We start from the raw sequence: 16,087 nt of genomic DNA, 5'->3' as shown, positions 1-16,087 counted from the left end.
ATTAATAGAACTGGAAGTTAAAAGAAGATAGGAAAGGATAGGGAGATAAAGGAGGAATAGTTTAGGGTGGGTTAGGTGGATGGGTTATTGGAGGTAGAAACCGTGGGTAGGGACTGTGTAAGGCATGGAAAATTGAATTCAGGTTTAGAAATTTAGCATTTTTGAGAAGAATTAGGAAGTCAAATAGAATATTGGGTTTTTCAGAAATATTGTTTAAATTGAAATTATTGTTGAAGTATTGGTCAAGGTGAATACTACAATTTCCAGCAGTGTTTAAAAGGGGGCCTTTGTTAATTATTTTAAGTTATGTTTTTTTCAATATTGATGAAATTATGTTTAGAGTCTTGTATGTGTTGTCCTATTGCGGAGAATTTGTTACATTTAATGGCGTTGATATGTTCGGAGTATCTGATATTAAAGTGCATCCAGTCTGTCCAATGTATACTCACGCTCAGAAATTAAGGATAATGCCGATACATGTTGAAACAACGCTATGGTGGGCGGTATGAGTTTTTAAATCACCTCGGCGTATGACCATGAGGTGCATTTGACCTGCGGTCGTCGCACGGTGGCGCTAGCAGCAGTCCAAATACGCAGAGGTGTGTTGGAGCATGTCAGAGTACGGTGCAGCGAGTAAGTGTGCAGATGTTTCGAGACGTGTGAATTGTGACTGTGTGGTGAAAATGGCTCAACGAACACACATTGATGACGTTATGAGGGGTAGAATAATAGGGCGACTGGAGGCTGGTCAAACACAGCAGGTCGTAGCACGGGTCCTCAGTGTTCGACAAAGTATGATCTCAAGATTATGGCAATGATTCCAGCAGACAGGAAACGTGTCCAGGCGCTACAGCACGGGACGTCCGCAGTGTACACTAACTCAAGAAGACCGATATCTCACCATCAGTGCCCGCAGATGGCCACGGAGTACTGCAGGTAGCCTTGCTCAGGACCTTGCCACAGCCACTGGAACACTTGTCTCCAGACACACAGTCTACAGACGACTGAACATACATGGTTTATTCGCCCAGAGTCCTGCAAGGTGCATTCTACTGACTCCTGTTCACAGGAGAGCCCGTAAAGCCTGGTGTCAAGAACACAGTACATGGTCATTGGAACAGTGGTCCCAGGTTATGTTCACGGACAAGTCCAGGTATAGTCTGAACAGTGATTCTCGCCGGGTTCTCATCTGGCGTGAACCAGGAACCAGATACCAACCCCGTAATGTCCTTGAAAGGGACCTGTATGGAGGTAGTGGTTTGATGGTGTGGGGTGGGATTTTGATTGGTGCACGTACATCCCCGCATGTCTTTGACAGAGGAACTGTAACAGGTCAGGTGTATCGGGATTTCATTTTGCACCAGTATGTCCGCCTGTTCAGGGGTGCAGTGGGTCCCACCTTCCTCCTGTTGGATGATAACACACGGCCCCACCGAGCTGCCATCGTGAAGGAGTACCATGAAACAGAAGATATCCGGCGAATGGAGTGTTCTCCAGACCTAAACCCCATCGAGCACGTCTTCAAATCCCGAGGATACTTCAGGAGCTCCGATAGGCACTGGTGCAAGAATGGGAGGCTGTACCCCAGCAGCTGCTCAACCACCTGATCCAGAGTATGCCAACCCATTGTGCAGCCTGTGTACGTGTGCATGGTGATCATATCCCATATTGATGTTGGGGTACATGCGCAGGAAACAGTGGCGTTTTGTAGCACATGTGTTTTGGGACGGTTTTCTCAACTTATCACCAATACCGTGGACTTAGATATGTTTCGTTTGTGTTCACTATGTGCCTATGCTATTAGCGCCAGTTTTGTGTAGTGCCACATTCTGTGGCACCACAATATGCAATTATCCTTATTTATGAGCATGAGTGTATGATTTGCTGCAGTTGTTACATTTGAATCTGTATACTCCAGATTTAGAAAAAGTATTTGATTTAATTAATGATTTAGAGTTGTGTAATATATCAAGATTTCTGTTATTGGTTCTAAAAGAAATTTTCATGTTGTGTTTCTTAAGAACGTTGGTTTGTTTATAAGCATCTTGAGTAAAAGTAGAAAATGCAGTGGCTTTGGTTTTGTCTTTTGTTAACGTGCTTTTAGGATGGTGTTTAAATTTGTTGATGATTCAGTTTATGAAAGAGTTGTTAAAGCCATTAAATTTAGCGATAGTACGGATGTTGTTTAATTCGTTATTTAAATCTTTTTTAGACATAGGGGTGTTGAAGGCACGAAAAATTTGGCTGTTATAAGTAGCACATTTATGTGCTTTAGGGTGTGCAGAATCTTGCCATATTGTGGTGTCTGTTTGGGTTGGTTTTCTGAAAATTTTGTAAGTTAAAGAAGAAGGATGTCTAGTTATAGTTAAGTCTTGAAAATTAAGAGTTTTGTTATGTTCTGATTCAAGGGTAAATTTAATGTTGGAGTCAATGTTGTTAAGAAGAAGTGTAGAGGCTTTGTTGGTTGATTCTTCATTTAAGATCACTAACATGTCATCAACATATCTGGCCCAAAGGAAGATATTAGAGAAATGATTATCATCATTAATTTTTGTGTTTTGTAAGAAATTGAGATATATTTAGGCTAGAATGCCTGAAGCTGGTGAGCCCATAGCTAAACCATCTTGTTGGTAAATGGTGTTATCAAAAGTGAAATAATTATTGTTGATGACCAATTTTAAGATTGACATAAAGTCTTGAATTTCTAATTTACTCAGATTACTGAATTTGTTTAAGTTGTTATTTATTATGGGGAATAATTTGGAAATTGGAATACTGTGATACATGTTTACGATGTCAAAAGAATGGAGAGAAAAATTTGGTTGAATATCGAAGTTCTTTAATTTGTCGATTACATCAGAAGTGATTTTGATAAATTTATTCATTTATTTCATTTGTTTCCAATATTGTGCTTTTTAACATTTTTCTCCTCACAGTTGTTTTTTATGTCAACTGTTCTGCATCTCTAAAGAATCTATCTTACAAGATCCTATAAACATTAATATATACTCCAATTATATTGTATTATGTACTCTTGCGCCTAGAAGCATTTGCAGGCTTGATCATTGAACTATTTCAAGTTTCATTAGCATTTAATAGCACAGTGCCGGACATTACTTATATTGTGCTGCTCTTCAAGAACTTGCATCTTACTTCATTTAAGCGACTTATCTTCGACTTCTATATAATTTTAGAACTTCAAATTTATTAAATAGTATTATAACTTCGCGCCTAGCAGTATTTGCAGGCTTGTTCACTGAACTATTCACCAATTCTCATAAACATTTTGAAGCACAGTCCCGGACATTACGTGTGTTATGCTGCTCGTCAAGAACTTGCACCGTGCTTCATTTAATTGACTGATCTTCGACTTCTTCTGGATTTTAGGATCTTACATCACGCAGTGCTAATCCCCATAGTGTTATAGTGCTTCTTGAACTGCTTTTAGTGAAAGACTTATCCTTTACTCATTGTTTTCCTGTGCATTGTTTTATATTTTTATTTAATCAACTAATGATGACCCAAAATAATGGTCGAAACCGGTCCCGCTTTTAATCAAATAAGAATGTAAAGTTTACATTTCTTATTTTCCTTGTATTGAATAGGTTGAACCACTTATATTTCTTGTTTCAATTTAATTGTTATTCAGTTCAATATGGAACATGTTGAAATTTTTATCTTCTAAAGCAGTTGCCATTGTCCATCTCTTTGGTGTCATTTTTTGATGATTCTTCTGTCTGCCATCTGGAGTTTATCTGTTGTTGATTTGGTATTTGAATAGTGTTTTGCAAGCATCAGTTGCTTCAGGTTAACAACAGAGTAGTGTGTTAGAATTGGGTATTTATTGTGAGAGTTTTCTTCTTGTAGGTTGTCCACGTGATTCATTGTGTTTGTTTTAATTTAGTTGTTCTGCTTTCTGTTGATGGTTTCTCCTTTGAGTTCCAGGTTATAATCTCTCTAAGGTACTTGAATTTATGCACAATCTTAATTTGTTTGTTATTGTTCAGTCAGTGGCTGGCGTTTCAACCTTGAAAATTAGTATCATTTCTGTCTTTTTGAACGAAATTTGTAGTCTGATATTGGCTACTATTTTTTCCCAGTTCTTCAGTTTGAAGTTTAGCCTCTTCCACACTATTTTTAAATAGCCCAAGGTCATCTACAAATGCTAGGCAATTAAGATATTTTTCCCAATCTCGATGTTTGGTTGACATTTCTTATTCCACTCTCACATGAAAGCCTGTCCAGAGTTTAAATCCTTCAGACAATTCACCGTTGAATTTAACTTCTGATTTAGTATTTTTAAGGGAGATTCCAGAGAGGTTGATGAGTTTTTGGTGTAAGCCGAATTCCTTAAGGATTTTAAATAGTGACTCGCAATGGAAACTGTGATACGCTTTTTTGAAGTCTGCGGAAGTCTTGTTTCAATCTCTTTGATGTTTTATGATCCGCTTAAGACTGATGCTTTGATCTGGACAGCGTCTTCCTGGTCAAAATCCCCCTTGATATTCTCCAAGATCTCGGTTGAGTTGTTCCTGAATTCTTGTGTATATAATTTTGGATAAAATCTTATGTTACATCAAGCAGAGATATACATACATATCTTTATTTCCGCCATAGTACATACCATCAGTTAGTTGATGAAGATAACAAGTCACTACTGCCCCCTGAGTCTGTTTACTATCTATTAAATCTACTATGTAGCATCCCACACGTGCGGATAGCCAGCACTACATGTAAGTTGCTACCTTATCTACAAGCTACACTAACATCCTAACTAGCTTATTGTACTGCCTAAGACTAAGTTAAAAGAGATGGCTGGCTGTGGTATCTCCCTTGGTAAGGAAAACTGCCTGTCCAAACCGTAGACACCACTACCAGCCCTGCCTCGTGTGGTCGGATGCCAGACCCCACAGGCAACTTGCTGACAATGTGTTTTCCTCCCATTCTTTGTGTGACAGATCACATGTGGCGGAATCCAGTCCAACATGAGACCCGTCACACTCTTATCTTCTGTCCAGCCTGTTGTATACGTCTCACCTTGCCTTCACATTGACAGCACCCATCCTTACTTCTCCTCTTTCCTCACGTGCGGACATGCTTCAATCTTTTTTACCTTGGGATGGGTCATTCCCACCCCACCCTTTCACCTCTTATGTCCCACACTCCCCATCACGTATTTTCCAGTCTGCTCTTTCTCACTTACACACACCATTCTACTCCCTAACCTACTACTCTGGATATAGCTGCCTCTGTGGATCAGCGGTAGAGTGTCGGCCTCCAGATCCCAAGATAGCGGGTTCAAACCCGGCAGAGGTAGTCGGATTTTTGAAGGGCGGAAAAAAGTCCATTCGACACTCCATGTCGTACGATGTCGGCATGTAAAAGATCTCTGGTGACACATTTGGTGTTTACCCGACAAAATTCATTAAATCTCAGCCATAGACGCCCAAGAGAGTTTCGGTTTACTCGGTCTGCCACCTAGTGGGGGCCTAGAGTAAAACGGAACGTCGAAATTGACGAGCAGACAGCCAGATGGCGTCAAATTGAAATGTCTGCACACGGTAGCTGAGGCCATACGATTAAAAAAAAAAACTCTGGATATACAATATCCTTCACTCCATTATTTGCTCCCTTGTTTTACTTTTGACTTACACATAAACAACCACCATTCCTCGTCACCTCCCCATAAGTCCACAACACCGTCCTTAAAAACATACCAATAGTTTTCTTACCACTCTACTAGTTCACACCATCTTCATACAGTTCTTCCACATTAATTACGTCTTATACTCTACAACCACTCCTTCATTGTTCATTTTCTTAAACAGCACCATAAACTTAATTTTTATAGTACCTGCTCATCTCTTAATATATTCAATTACCAATATATACAGATCTCTTCTTTGTATATCTACCTTGTATATAATACAACACTCATTCTACTGACCATAATCTTGCTCAGGGCAAATAACCATTCCTCTGGGCAAGATGCTCTCCCTCATTCATCAAAGTCTTGCTCAATCCATCTCCCTAGTCAACTACTCTTAGATATACAACAGTTTATCCTTTCCCACTCTCTTTTAACCTCTTTACAGTTACTCTCTCTCAGCCTTCCTTCTCCTACCTCATTTCTACTTTTAACAAAGTCTTTCACCTTCACCCCCGATCTAGATATAATACGTTCAGTTATCAATATGTACAAATCTTTTCTTAGTATATCTACCTTGTATATAATATAACATTCATTCTACTGACCATTATCTTGCTCAGGGCGGATAACCATTCCTCTGGGCAAGATCATCATCATCATCATCATCATCATCATCATCATCATTTCCCTTTATCCAGCTGTAGCCGGGTAGGGGCAAATATGGTTCCTCTCCACTTTCTTCGGTCTTTCCACCACTCCTCCTCCAACACTGTGTCCCAGTCCAGGTTTCTTTCTATAATGCTGCGTTGGATGGTATCCTTCCATCTCAATCGAGGTCGTCCACGGCCTCTCCTTCCTTGGATTTGCATTTCCATCACCTTTTTTGGCATTCTTTCGTCGCTCATTCGCTTTATGTGCCCAAACCATCTTAGTCGGCTCTTCTCTATTCTATCATTCATTTTTTCCACTCCAATTTCTTCCCGGATTTTCTCATTCCTTATTTTGTCTCGTCTACTCTTCTGTATCTGGGCAAGATGGTCTCCCTTATTCGTCAAAGTCTTGCTCAGTCCATCTCCCTAGTCAACTACTCTAGATATACAACAGTTCATCCTTTTCCACTCTCTTTTACTCCCATTTACACTAACTATCTACCAATCGTTCCTCCTTCAATTCACTACGCTACACTGTAACAATCTCTTCATATTACATATACCTTATACCGGTACAACTCTCTCGTTCTAGTTAGCAGCGGATAACCATTCCTGTTGGCAAGATGCTTCCCTCGTTCATCTCAATCTTTCTACCTCTTTCTCTGAGCATTCCATTTTTAGTGTCAACTCTCCATTTTGCCTATCTCCTATCCTCCTACTCAACTCCCCCTGCTTCTCTTACCTCCTACCCCCTGTTCTAAACATAGCTCCATCCCTCCCTGCTCCTTCTTCCATTTCCTCTTCTTCCTACCTTATCTCTCTCTTTCTTTTCTTTTTTTATTGGCCCATTTTTGCCCCATTCTTCCTGTTATTCCCTCATTTTCTTTAAAAATCTGGCTCTAAACCATGTTTAAATATTTCGATATATTTGCTCCTCTCTCCCACTCTCTACACAACCATGCTGTCATCTTATAACTCTTTTCTACCTTTTCCATCTCTTTCTTATTCAGTAATTTCTTTTTAATCTCCTCTAAGGCTCTGCATTGGATGAATATATGCAAGTCCGACGAACCATCCCTACACAAAATACATCTATCCTTGTTTTCTTGTCCTACCCATTCCCTGTTTTTCAGAACTCCCATTACCCACCAGTATAAACCTCTTTTAGCTCTTCTACCCACTACGTTTCCGGGTTCGTTACTTCAATCAATTTGTTTAATACTGATAGAGAGTCTCTATCCCTGCATTCCATTATTAAACTCTGTCTTTCTATATCTAATAATCTTCCCTGACCCTTTTCCATGCCTATTCTTTTCTCTCCCCCCACCACATGCATCCTAACTCACCCAAACTTAGATTTTGTATTTGTTTTTTTTGTTTTTTTACACTTATTCACCCAGTATCCTTCGTTCTCCATACTTTTCTGAAACCTATATGCTTCTTGTAGTGATTCCCCTCCCTTCCCTTCCTCCAATCTTATCCAATACTTAATCACCCTGTTAGCTATTGCAATCTCCATTGATTCTTTACACACTGATATAGCTCCTGCATTTGCAGTGCAGTTTCGTAGGCCCATCATAATCTTCCTAAATTTCACCACTACCTGGTTTAGTTCTCTCCTATCCTTCTCCACTCCCCATACTTCTGCAAGAAATTACATTTTGCCTTTTACCAGTGTTTGGAACACAATTTTCTGAATTTTGTACTTTATACCAGGGAATTTGTTTTCTATTACGCCTACTGCTGCCAGTGCTCCCCTTCCCTTTAATTTGGCCCTCCTACATTGTTCTTTCCATGATCCCTTATTACTAATTATTACACCTAAATACTCTATTTTTTCCCCTGGTCTGATGTCTTCCTGCTCTACCTTCCAGACTTTCTTTTCTTTCCTGGCTCTCCTTTTCCTATACCACGAACCTGCTACGCTGGCGTAGCAGGGGGAGAGGTGATACTCCCACGTGGCGCGTCCCAGGTGGCGGATAGGGGGGTCCTAACCGGCTTGCCGGCGGACTTGAGGGAAATAAAATACCTCTCGCGGACCAAACACACTACCCCCTGCAGGTGGGGGACGCACATGTAGAATACACCCGCGGTATCCCCTGCCTGTCGTGAGAGGCTACTAAAAGGGGCGACCAAGGGATGACGGAATTAGAACCATGAAACTACTTTTGATTCGTACCAGCACGTGGGGAACACCATGGGTTGCCTGTACTTGCGAGTAGTACCACTATATTAGGTATGAAATAAGTTTGTGATTAGTAGCAGCTGGAGGGGGTTCTCCTGTGTGTTTCCAGTACCCGTGCGTCGTACCCATGTGAGCAACACCGCGGGTCTGGGCGTTGCCTGTGAGTTGTACCACTATATGAGCGACACCGTGGGTCTGCGTTGGCTGTGATTGGTACCCACTCTGTGAGGAACACCACGGGATGTGTGGTTAGTACACCTAGGTGAGGAACCTTATCGGTTTGCGTTGGCTATGAGTGGCGCCATTGTGTGCGAGACACCATAGGTCTGCGTTCCCTGTACGAAGTGCAAAACTTGTGAGTAGTACCTTCTTGTGTGGAACACCGTTAGTCTTCGCTACTTTTGATTAGTACCCCGACATGACAAATACCATGGTTCTACTTTACTCGCGACATGTACCATTCTGAGGGGCCTTAGATCTGGATTTTGGACCCCTATCGACATCAAGCATTCTCGATTCAGGATTGTGCTTTATGAGTGGTCCCTTGGTCAGTCATACATTAATTATGATCTTTTTTGAATTGGATCCTCTGTTTTTTTGTTTGCTCGTTTTTTGTTTTTGTGGTTCATGTCCATCCATTCTTTCTTCACGACATTCTTATTTTATTTTGGTCAGTGGATGAATTTGATTTCTTTTGTTATTTCATTTCTTACCATTAGGGGCCGATGACCTCGATGTTAGGCCCCTTTAAACAACAAGCATCATCATCATCATCCTTTTCCTATATACCATTATCTGCGTCTTCCTTACATTTACTCTGAGCGACCATCTTCTAGTATATTCAACTACCTCGTCCAACCCTCTTTGCGACCCTCTTGCTGTTAATGCCAAAATCAATAGATCATCTGCAAATAGCAGGCCCGGTACCTCCCACTTCCGTATCCACGGATATTGCCACCTCTCTCCTCCATGCCTCTCTAAAATATTATTTATAAACAATAAAAATAATATTGGTGATAGCTTGCATCCTTGTCTCATCCCCCTCTTGTACTCATTACACTTACTCATTCCTCCCCCCTGTAATTTAATAGTCACAAGCACTTTCTCATATATTACTTCTGTTACCACCCTCATTTTCTTCGACTGCCCTACCTCCCTTAATCTCGTAAATAGCGCCTCCCGACTCACTGCATCAAGGGGTTTTTCTAACTCAATCACTGCTACATATAATCTCACCCCTGCTCTCCTCGTGTACTCCGTGATCAAAGTATCCAAAATCCACATATTATCCACAGTGTTCCTCCCTTTCCAAAACCCATTCTGAAACTCTGATATCCTCCCATACTGCTCTGCCCAATTCTTAATCCTATTCGCTAAGATCCCTGCCAAGGCTGTATATCGTCACCTTACCTTTTCAGTCTGTATGCGGAACACATTATGAGGAATGTGGGGGTTAGGTAAAGAAGAAAGAGGAATCAAAATAGCTGGGTTAAATATAAACAACCTGAGATGTGCAGATGATACTATCCTGATGGCATAAATGAAGACTTAAAAACCCTTTTACTGAAAGTGAAAGAAGAAAGTTCAAAGCCTGGACTAATGTTGAATGTCAAGAAAACAAAAATTATGGCAATTACACCTGTCAATTCATGGCATGTAGAGGGAGAAAAAATGGAGATAGTCTCCAACTATAGTTTCAACTATCTTGGCTCATAGATTTCTGCTGATGGTGACTGTAGCCATGAAATCAAAAGACGATTCCTACTTGGTAGAAAGGCAATGACCAATCTTGACAATATCTTAAGGAGTAGAGACATAACATTAGCAACAAAGATCCATATAGTAAGGGCTATGGTTTTTCCAGTTATGAAGTACGGATATGAGACCTGGACCATAAGAAAATCTGAATGCCATAGAATAGACTCCTTTGAATTGTGGTGTTGGAGGAAAATCCTTAGAGTCCCATGGACTGCGAAGAGAACAGATATGTCAGTTTTACAGCAAATAAAATCAGTGTGTTCCTTGGATAGCCCAATCCTGAAACAAAAACTAAGCTACTTTGGACACATCATGAGAAGACACAATTCATTAGCAAAGGTCTTAGTGCTGGGGAAGATCAAAGGCACAAGGAGAAGAGGGCGGCAAAGAATGAGATGTATTGATGGTATCACAGAAGTACTAAATTCCAGCTTGGAAAATCTTCGGGAGGCAGTGCAGGACAGAAGAAATTGGCGTATTTTAGTTCATGGGGTCATGGAAAGTCGGAATTAACTAAACGAATAGAGAGAGAGACAGAAGATCCTTGTATACACCTTCAACAGCGTCTAGGAGTGTTACTCCTTCTATAATTATTAGGATCACTTCTAGCCCCTTTATTCTTATAAATTGGACATAATACCTCCTTTCTCCACTTATTAGGAAATTTCGCCATTTCCAACAACCTGTTCAAAAATTTAACCATCACCTTCAACATCGGTTCATTGGCCCCCAAAAAACCAAAACTCACAGCACTTAACGCCCTTAAAAGGGCCTTGGCCAGCCAAGCGACCGCTGCTCAGCCCGAAGGCCTGCAGATTACGAGGGGTCGTGTGGTCAGCACGTCGCATCCTCTCAGCCGTTATTCTGGGCTTTCGAGATCGGGGCCGCCATCTCACCGTCAGATAGCTCCTCAATTCTAATCACGTAGGTTGAGTGGACCTCGAACCAGCCCTCAGGTCGAGAGAAAAATCCCTGACCTGGCCGGGAATCGAACCCGAGGCCTCCGGGAGAGAGGCAGCCACGCTACCCCTACACCAAGGGGCCGGCCAATACTTGCCTCCTGTAAGGATTGTACTCACGAACACCGATTTACAAGACCAGTGCTCTGCCACTGAGCTAAGGGGGCTTCCATTGGCCCCCTCTTCCCTCCATACACTGTTCGTAATACAGTTCACACCACCTGCTGCATTTGGTCTTCCCTTTCTTAAAACCCTAGTTACTTCCTGGCTTGTTATCTCCTCATCTGGTATCTGATATCCTACTTCTAGTTCTCTTACAATATATGTCTTGCCCATTTCCCCATACCAGTTTCCTCCTCTTCCTAAAAGCCCTTTAAAGATTCCCAAATCTTCTCGAATCTCTTCTCTTTGCAATATCCATTTATTCTTTCTGCTTCTGCCTCTTTCCACCCTATTTTCTTGTCGTTCAATACCTCCTTGTATTCTCTTCTTAATTTACAATATTCCTCCCTCTTCTCTTGTTCCCCTCCCTTCTTAAACTCCGCTAGAGCTCCCATTACAACCTCTCATTTCCTCCTACACTCTTCATCAAACACCCAGTGAATCTGTTACTATTTCTCTCTTCTCTTCTCTTCTCTTCTCTTCTCTTCTCTTCTCTTCTCTTCTCTTCTCTTCTCTTCTCTTCTCTTTCTTTCCCACACTCCATACTGGGAGTTCTATTAATTTTAGCACCTTATCCATGTCATTTCCTTCCAGCGCCCTTTCAGTTTCTACCCGTAAGATATCTCCCCTCTCTTTTAGCTCCAATCTCAGTTTCTCTCTCGTATCGTACCAGATATACTTCCATCCCTCATTCTTATATCCCTCCCTTCTTTTTCTGCACCTCTCTCCTCTTTTCATCATCCTCTCCTCTTAGTTTTATCTTAATGGGAATGTGTTCTGTTGCCCCACATTCTAAGACCTCGAAACTCATCATTCTCCTTAACACTGTCTCCGAGTCAGGCAGAGATATCCCCCCTTATTTATTTGGATCCAATCTATCATCTTTTTTGTGAGATGGGTGGACTTGCTGTGTTTCATTCTCCAGGCATTTTCTCAGAATTCCCTTTATCTACGATGTGTTTATGTAGGTTTGAAAGGGTTTGTTAATTTGCATTCTTCCTTAGCTCGGCAACCAGTTGATTCTCTCCTTTTGCTTTGTAGTTCTTGATCTCTTCATATTGTGGTATTTTATTTTTTGGAGAAGGGTCAAATTCTAGGTATTCTTTTGGTTTCTCACAGTTACATAATTCTTTGAAGTAGTCGGTCAGACTTTTGGCATTGTCTCTATTATTGTGTGCCATTTTCTCGTTTTTATTTTTCATAAGTGTGGGTGGAGTATACAGTAGAACTTCGAAATTCGAAATCAGTTAATTCAAAATCTCGCCTAATTCAAAGAAGCTCTCGTTCCTGAAAACATGAGGTACGGTTTTGCATGTTATTTAAATTGTTTAATTTGAAATACGGATAATTCCTAATTCGAAGAACAATGTCTGTACCATTGTCGAAATTCAGACTTTGAATTCAAAACTGCCTTTTACATTTTAAAAGATATTATTTTACAGAGCCAGCAGCCGTAGCCGTGTTGAAACACCGGATCCCGTGAGATCTCCGAAGTTAAGCAACATTGGGCGTGGTCAGGAGTTGGATGGGTTGCCACACGCTGTTGGTGGGAGGTAAGGGAATGGAGGAGCGGAAAGGAACTGGCCACCCTACCGCACGTAAACTCTGGCTCAGGAACGCCTCTGCGGAGGTTCGGACCTGCCTTCGGGCAGAATAACCCTTACCTATCCTATTTTACAGAGTAATTCAAATTCAGAATTTATCTGTGTCACGACAGAACGCGTCTTCCGGAACGCAGTTGTAGCTTTCCGCATTTTCATTCACTTCGATGTATGTACAGTGTGCTTCATATTTGCTAAGTTCGAGTGAAATTGTAATTCTTTTGTATTAAGCGTTTCAAGGAACGCCACAATATCATGTAGCAGACAGTGTGCAGAGAAGCAGAATCCGCAAACACTGGCGGTGCCAACAGTTGGCGAAAATTAAATGATATAAATTTCATTATGATAGATCCATATTGAACTGTGATTACAATAGTATTTAAATATTTTATTATTAAGGTTCACCTTTTCAGTACAAACTGTACAATGTTTTACATTACATTTACATTGGCGAAAAAGCGTGGCTCGTACAATCAATTCGTACGCACCAAACAATATTGTCCCACCAATATTCAGGTACGCTGTAGTAATCTCATCTATTGGAGTTGAATGGCAGCATAAGAGACAAAGAACATCACAACAAACAATGGTCAATGTAATGTTATTGTTGATCAATGTTATGCACTTTCGATGATTGGAAATTGTATTCTCTATACCTTTTGTTATGTAGTACTTTGCGATAGGACCAATAACATAGGTATTTAAAAATTAAATTTTAGGCGCCTTCCCCTAAACTACAATTTCAACCACGGTGAATAAAATTGTTTATAGCTTAGACTGTTGTTTCTTATTCGCCGACTCTATATACCGATTTTCAGTAAATTCTGTTAACCCATTTTCTCGTGGCTTGGTGTTGATATGGACTTAGCAACAAAAATACAAATTCATGAATATCTGTGTTATCATAGCCGGTACGGTAAAAATGTATGCATGTGTTCTGAAGTATTGTTTTATATTTGTTTTGCAGCATTGGATTTCAGCAGATCACTAAGCCAGTTGGAGGCACTGCAAGAACAGATTTCAGGCAGTCTGCAAGATAATGATGTGTACATGAAGAGTGTTCAACAGAGCTTCACTCAGAATGTAGACTGTATAAAGAAGAATATGGCAAGCTTAGAGACCAGAATTAATGCTATCACTAAGAAATAAGATGTTACATTGCTTTTATTGTAATTTAATTTTGAATGGTTGGCCTTGTTTTCTAGTCCTTCAGAGATAATAAACTTAATGATGCAATTCCTTCCTTTAATGAGATTTAATGTTTAACATTTTTAAGCATTTATGTAATACTGCAGATTTGTAATAAGAAATATGAGAGATACTCCAAGTACTATACTATACAAACTAATTTAAAAAAAATTACATGCAATAAAGGGAACTCTGAAATTCTTTGCGATGGGAACATTTTAAATACCTGTTCAGCCAGATACTTTCCGATGCTTTCGTACTGATTTGTTTATGTGATGTTCATCATTGAGTCTTATCAGTATAAGTTCTTTTCTTGCTGTTCACTAAACCACAATAGTGTTTACCTTTCCTTTATGTTGTCATGGTGATTTTGCATGAATATCATGTTTTGAAGTTCTGATTTTGTTTTTTCTGTTGTGTCTTCATAATGATTTGTTTTCACTTCATTTTTCAAAACATGTACATTTTGCTGTTCTTGTAAGGTTATTTTTTCTTAACAAATATTTTTTATTTTTATATCAGTCCCAGTAAGTAAAATTTACTTGATAGTTGGTCCTAATTAATATTGTGTAAAACATAAATATCTTAAAATTATTAGTTGCATTGTATAATTTTATTTGATGAAACACATATTTTAATTTATGTTGAGAGTTTATCTATGGATGGTTTGTAACTTTAGATAACTTATTAATAAAATTAATTAAAGAAACAATAATCCAATTGGAACAAAGTATTTTGATTATTTTGAGTGAATAGATATTGATGCTTCCTGATGGCTGGAATAAGAATATTGGTGACATGTTGATGCTGTAGACAAGGTACAGAATTTGAGAGTTCCTTTCCTTTCTATATCATAAGTTGTATAATGTGCTGAAATCAGTTTGAAACCTGTGTAAATCTGTCGGGTTTTCATGTTAGTGTATTGACCATTGATTAAATGAATCCCTGTTTAATTTCCTGCTCTGCCATACATTTTAGACTAACTAAAGGACTTGGATCACATTCAGCATCATGAAGACTATGTTCGAGAGAAAAGAAACTTTTACCAATTTTATTCCAGGCTAAAAGTATCTTCCATATCAAAAACTTATGAATGAGGGTAGGACTGATTGATGAATATTCCCAATAATTTCATGTAAACTGATGTCTTTAAACTTCCCCCCACTGTTGCTTTATTTTTTCTTCCCTTATCTGTTCTAAATTATTCTCAGCTTGAAAGTATGGTGTATGGTTTCATCATTAGAAGAAGAAATGCTTCCTGCACAACCATTTCTTTACTTGCATGGAAAGAAGAGTATAGGTAAATAGATGGATAACTGAAGTTTGCTTGTGAGCTGACACTTATATCTTCTTAAGATATGAGGTTAGTTCATAATTAATGACCGTTTGCTAATAAAAAAGAAACTACATATAATTGGTTCCTTTTTAAAAATTCTATTCTGCATACCTTCAGCTACTTTTCCACAGAATTTCGATACATATTTAAACATTTGTCATAGTGGGGCAAGTTTATGTAGACCCTCGTCTACCACCTGTGAGCAAAATCATTTCTGAATTGTTGTTTTCACTTTGTCATTGGTGTAAAAACGATTGCCACAGAAGAACTTCTTCAGATGCAGAAAGAAGTAACAGTTACTAGGCACAAGGACGGTGTTGGAGGGAGGGCCAGAATGCTGCCAGCAAAAAGTCTGGATGAGTGCTTACGTTTGAAAAGCAGAATGAGGCCTTGCATTGTCATGAAGGCAGAATGCTCCAGCTGACAGTGCACAGCGTTTATTCTGGATTGTTTGCCCAAGTTTTTCCAGCATAAGATAATACAAAGCAGTGTCGATTGTTGCTCCCAGCGAAACGCTGTTGCCATTCTCTCGTAGGTTGAGAATGACTGACTGCTTGAACTTTACCTTCTTTGGAGATGATGTGTGTTGCTGGTGAAT

The 16,087-nt window shown here is 39.8% G+C and overlaps 1 protein-coding gene across 1 annotated transcript in view; it reads left to right on the top strand.

The window, feature by feature from the left end:
* DCTN2-p50 (dynactin subunit 2) overlaps positions 1 to 15,463 on the top strand; it is a 108,909-nt gene extending 93,446 nt beyond the window's left edge. Inside the window, exon 9 of the mRNA XM_067152287.2 lies at positions 13,933 to 15,463. Within this exon, the coding sequence (XP_067008388.1) occupies positions 13,933 to 14,114 (182 nt within the window). The 3' untranslated portion in view covers positions 14,115 to 15,463. The remainder of the gene's footprint in view (positions 1 to 13,932) is intronic.
* The last annotated feature ends 624 nt before the right edge of the window (positions 15,464 to 16,087 follow it).

This window comes from Anabrus simplex, chromosome 8 (assembly GCF_040414725.1).
Source record: "Anabrus simplex isolate iqAnaSimp1 chromosome 8, ASM4041472v1, whole genome shotgun sequence".
Lineage (NCBI taxonomy): Eukaryota > Metazoa > Arthropoda > Insecta > Orthoptera > Tettigoniidae > Anabrus > Anabrus simplex.
This window is presented reverse-complemented; position numbering and strand designations above follow the sequence as displayed.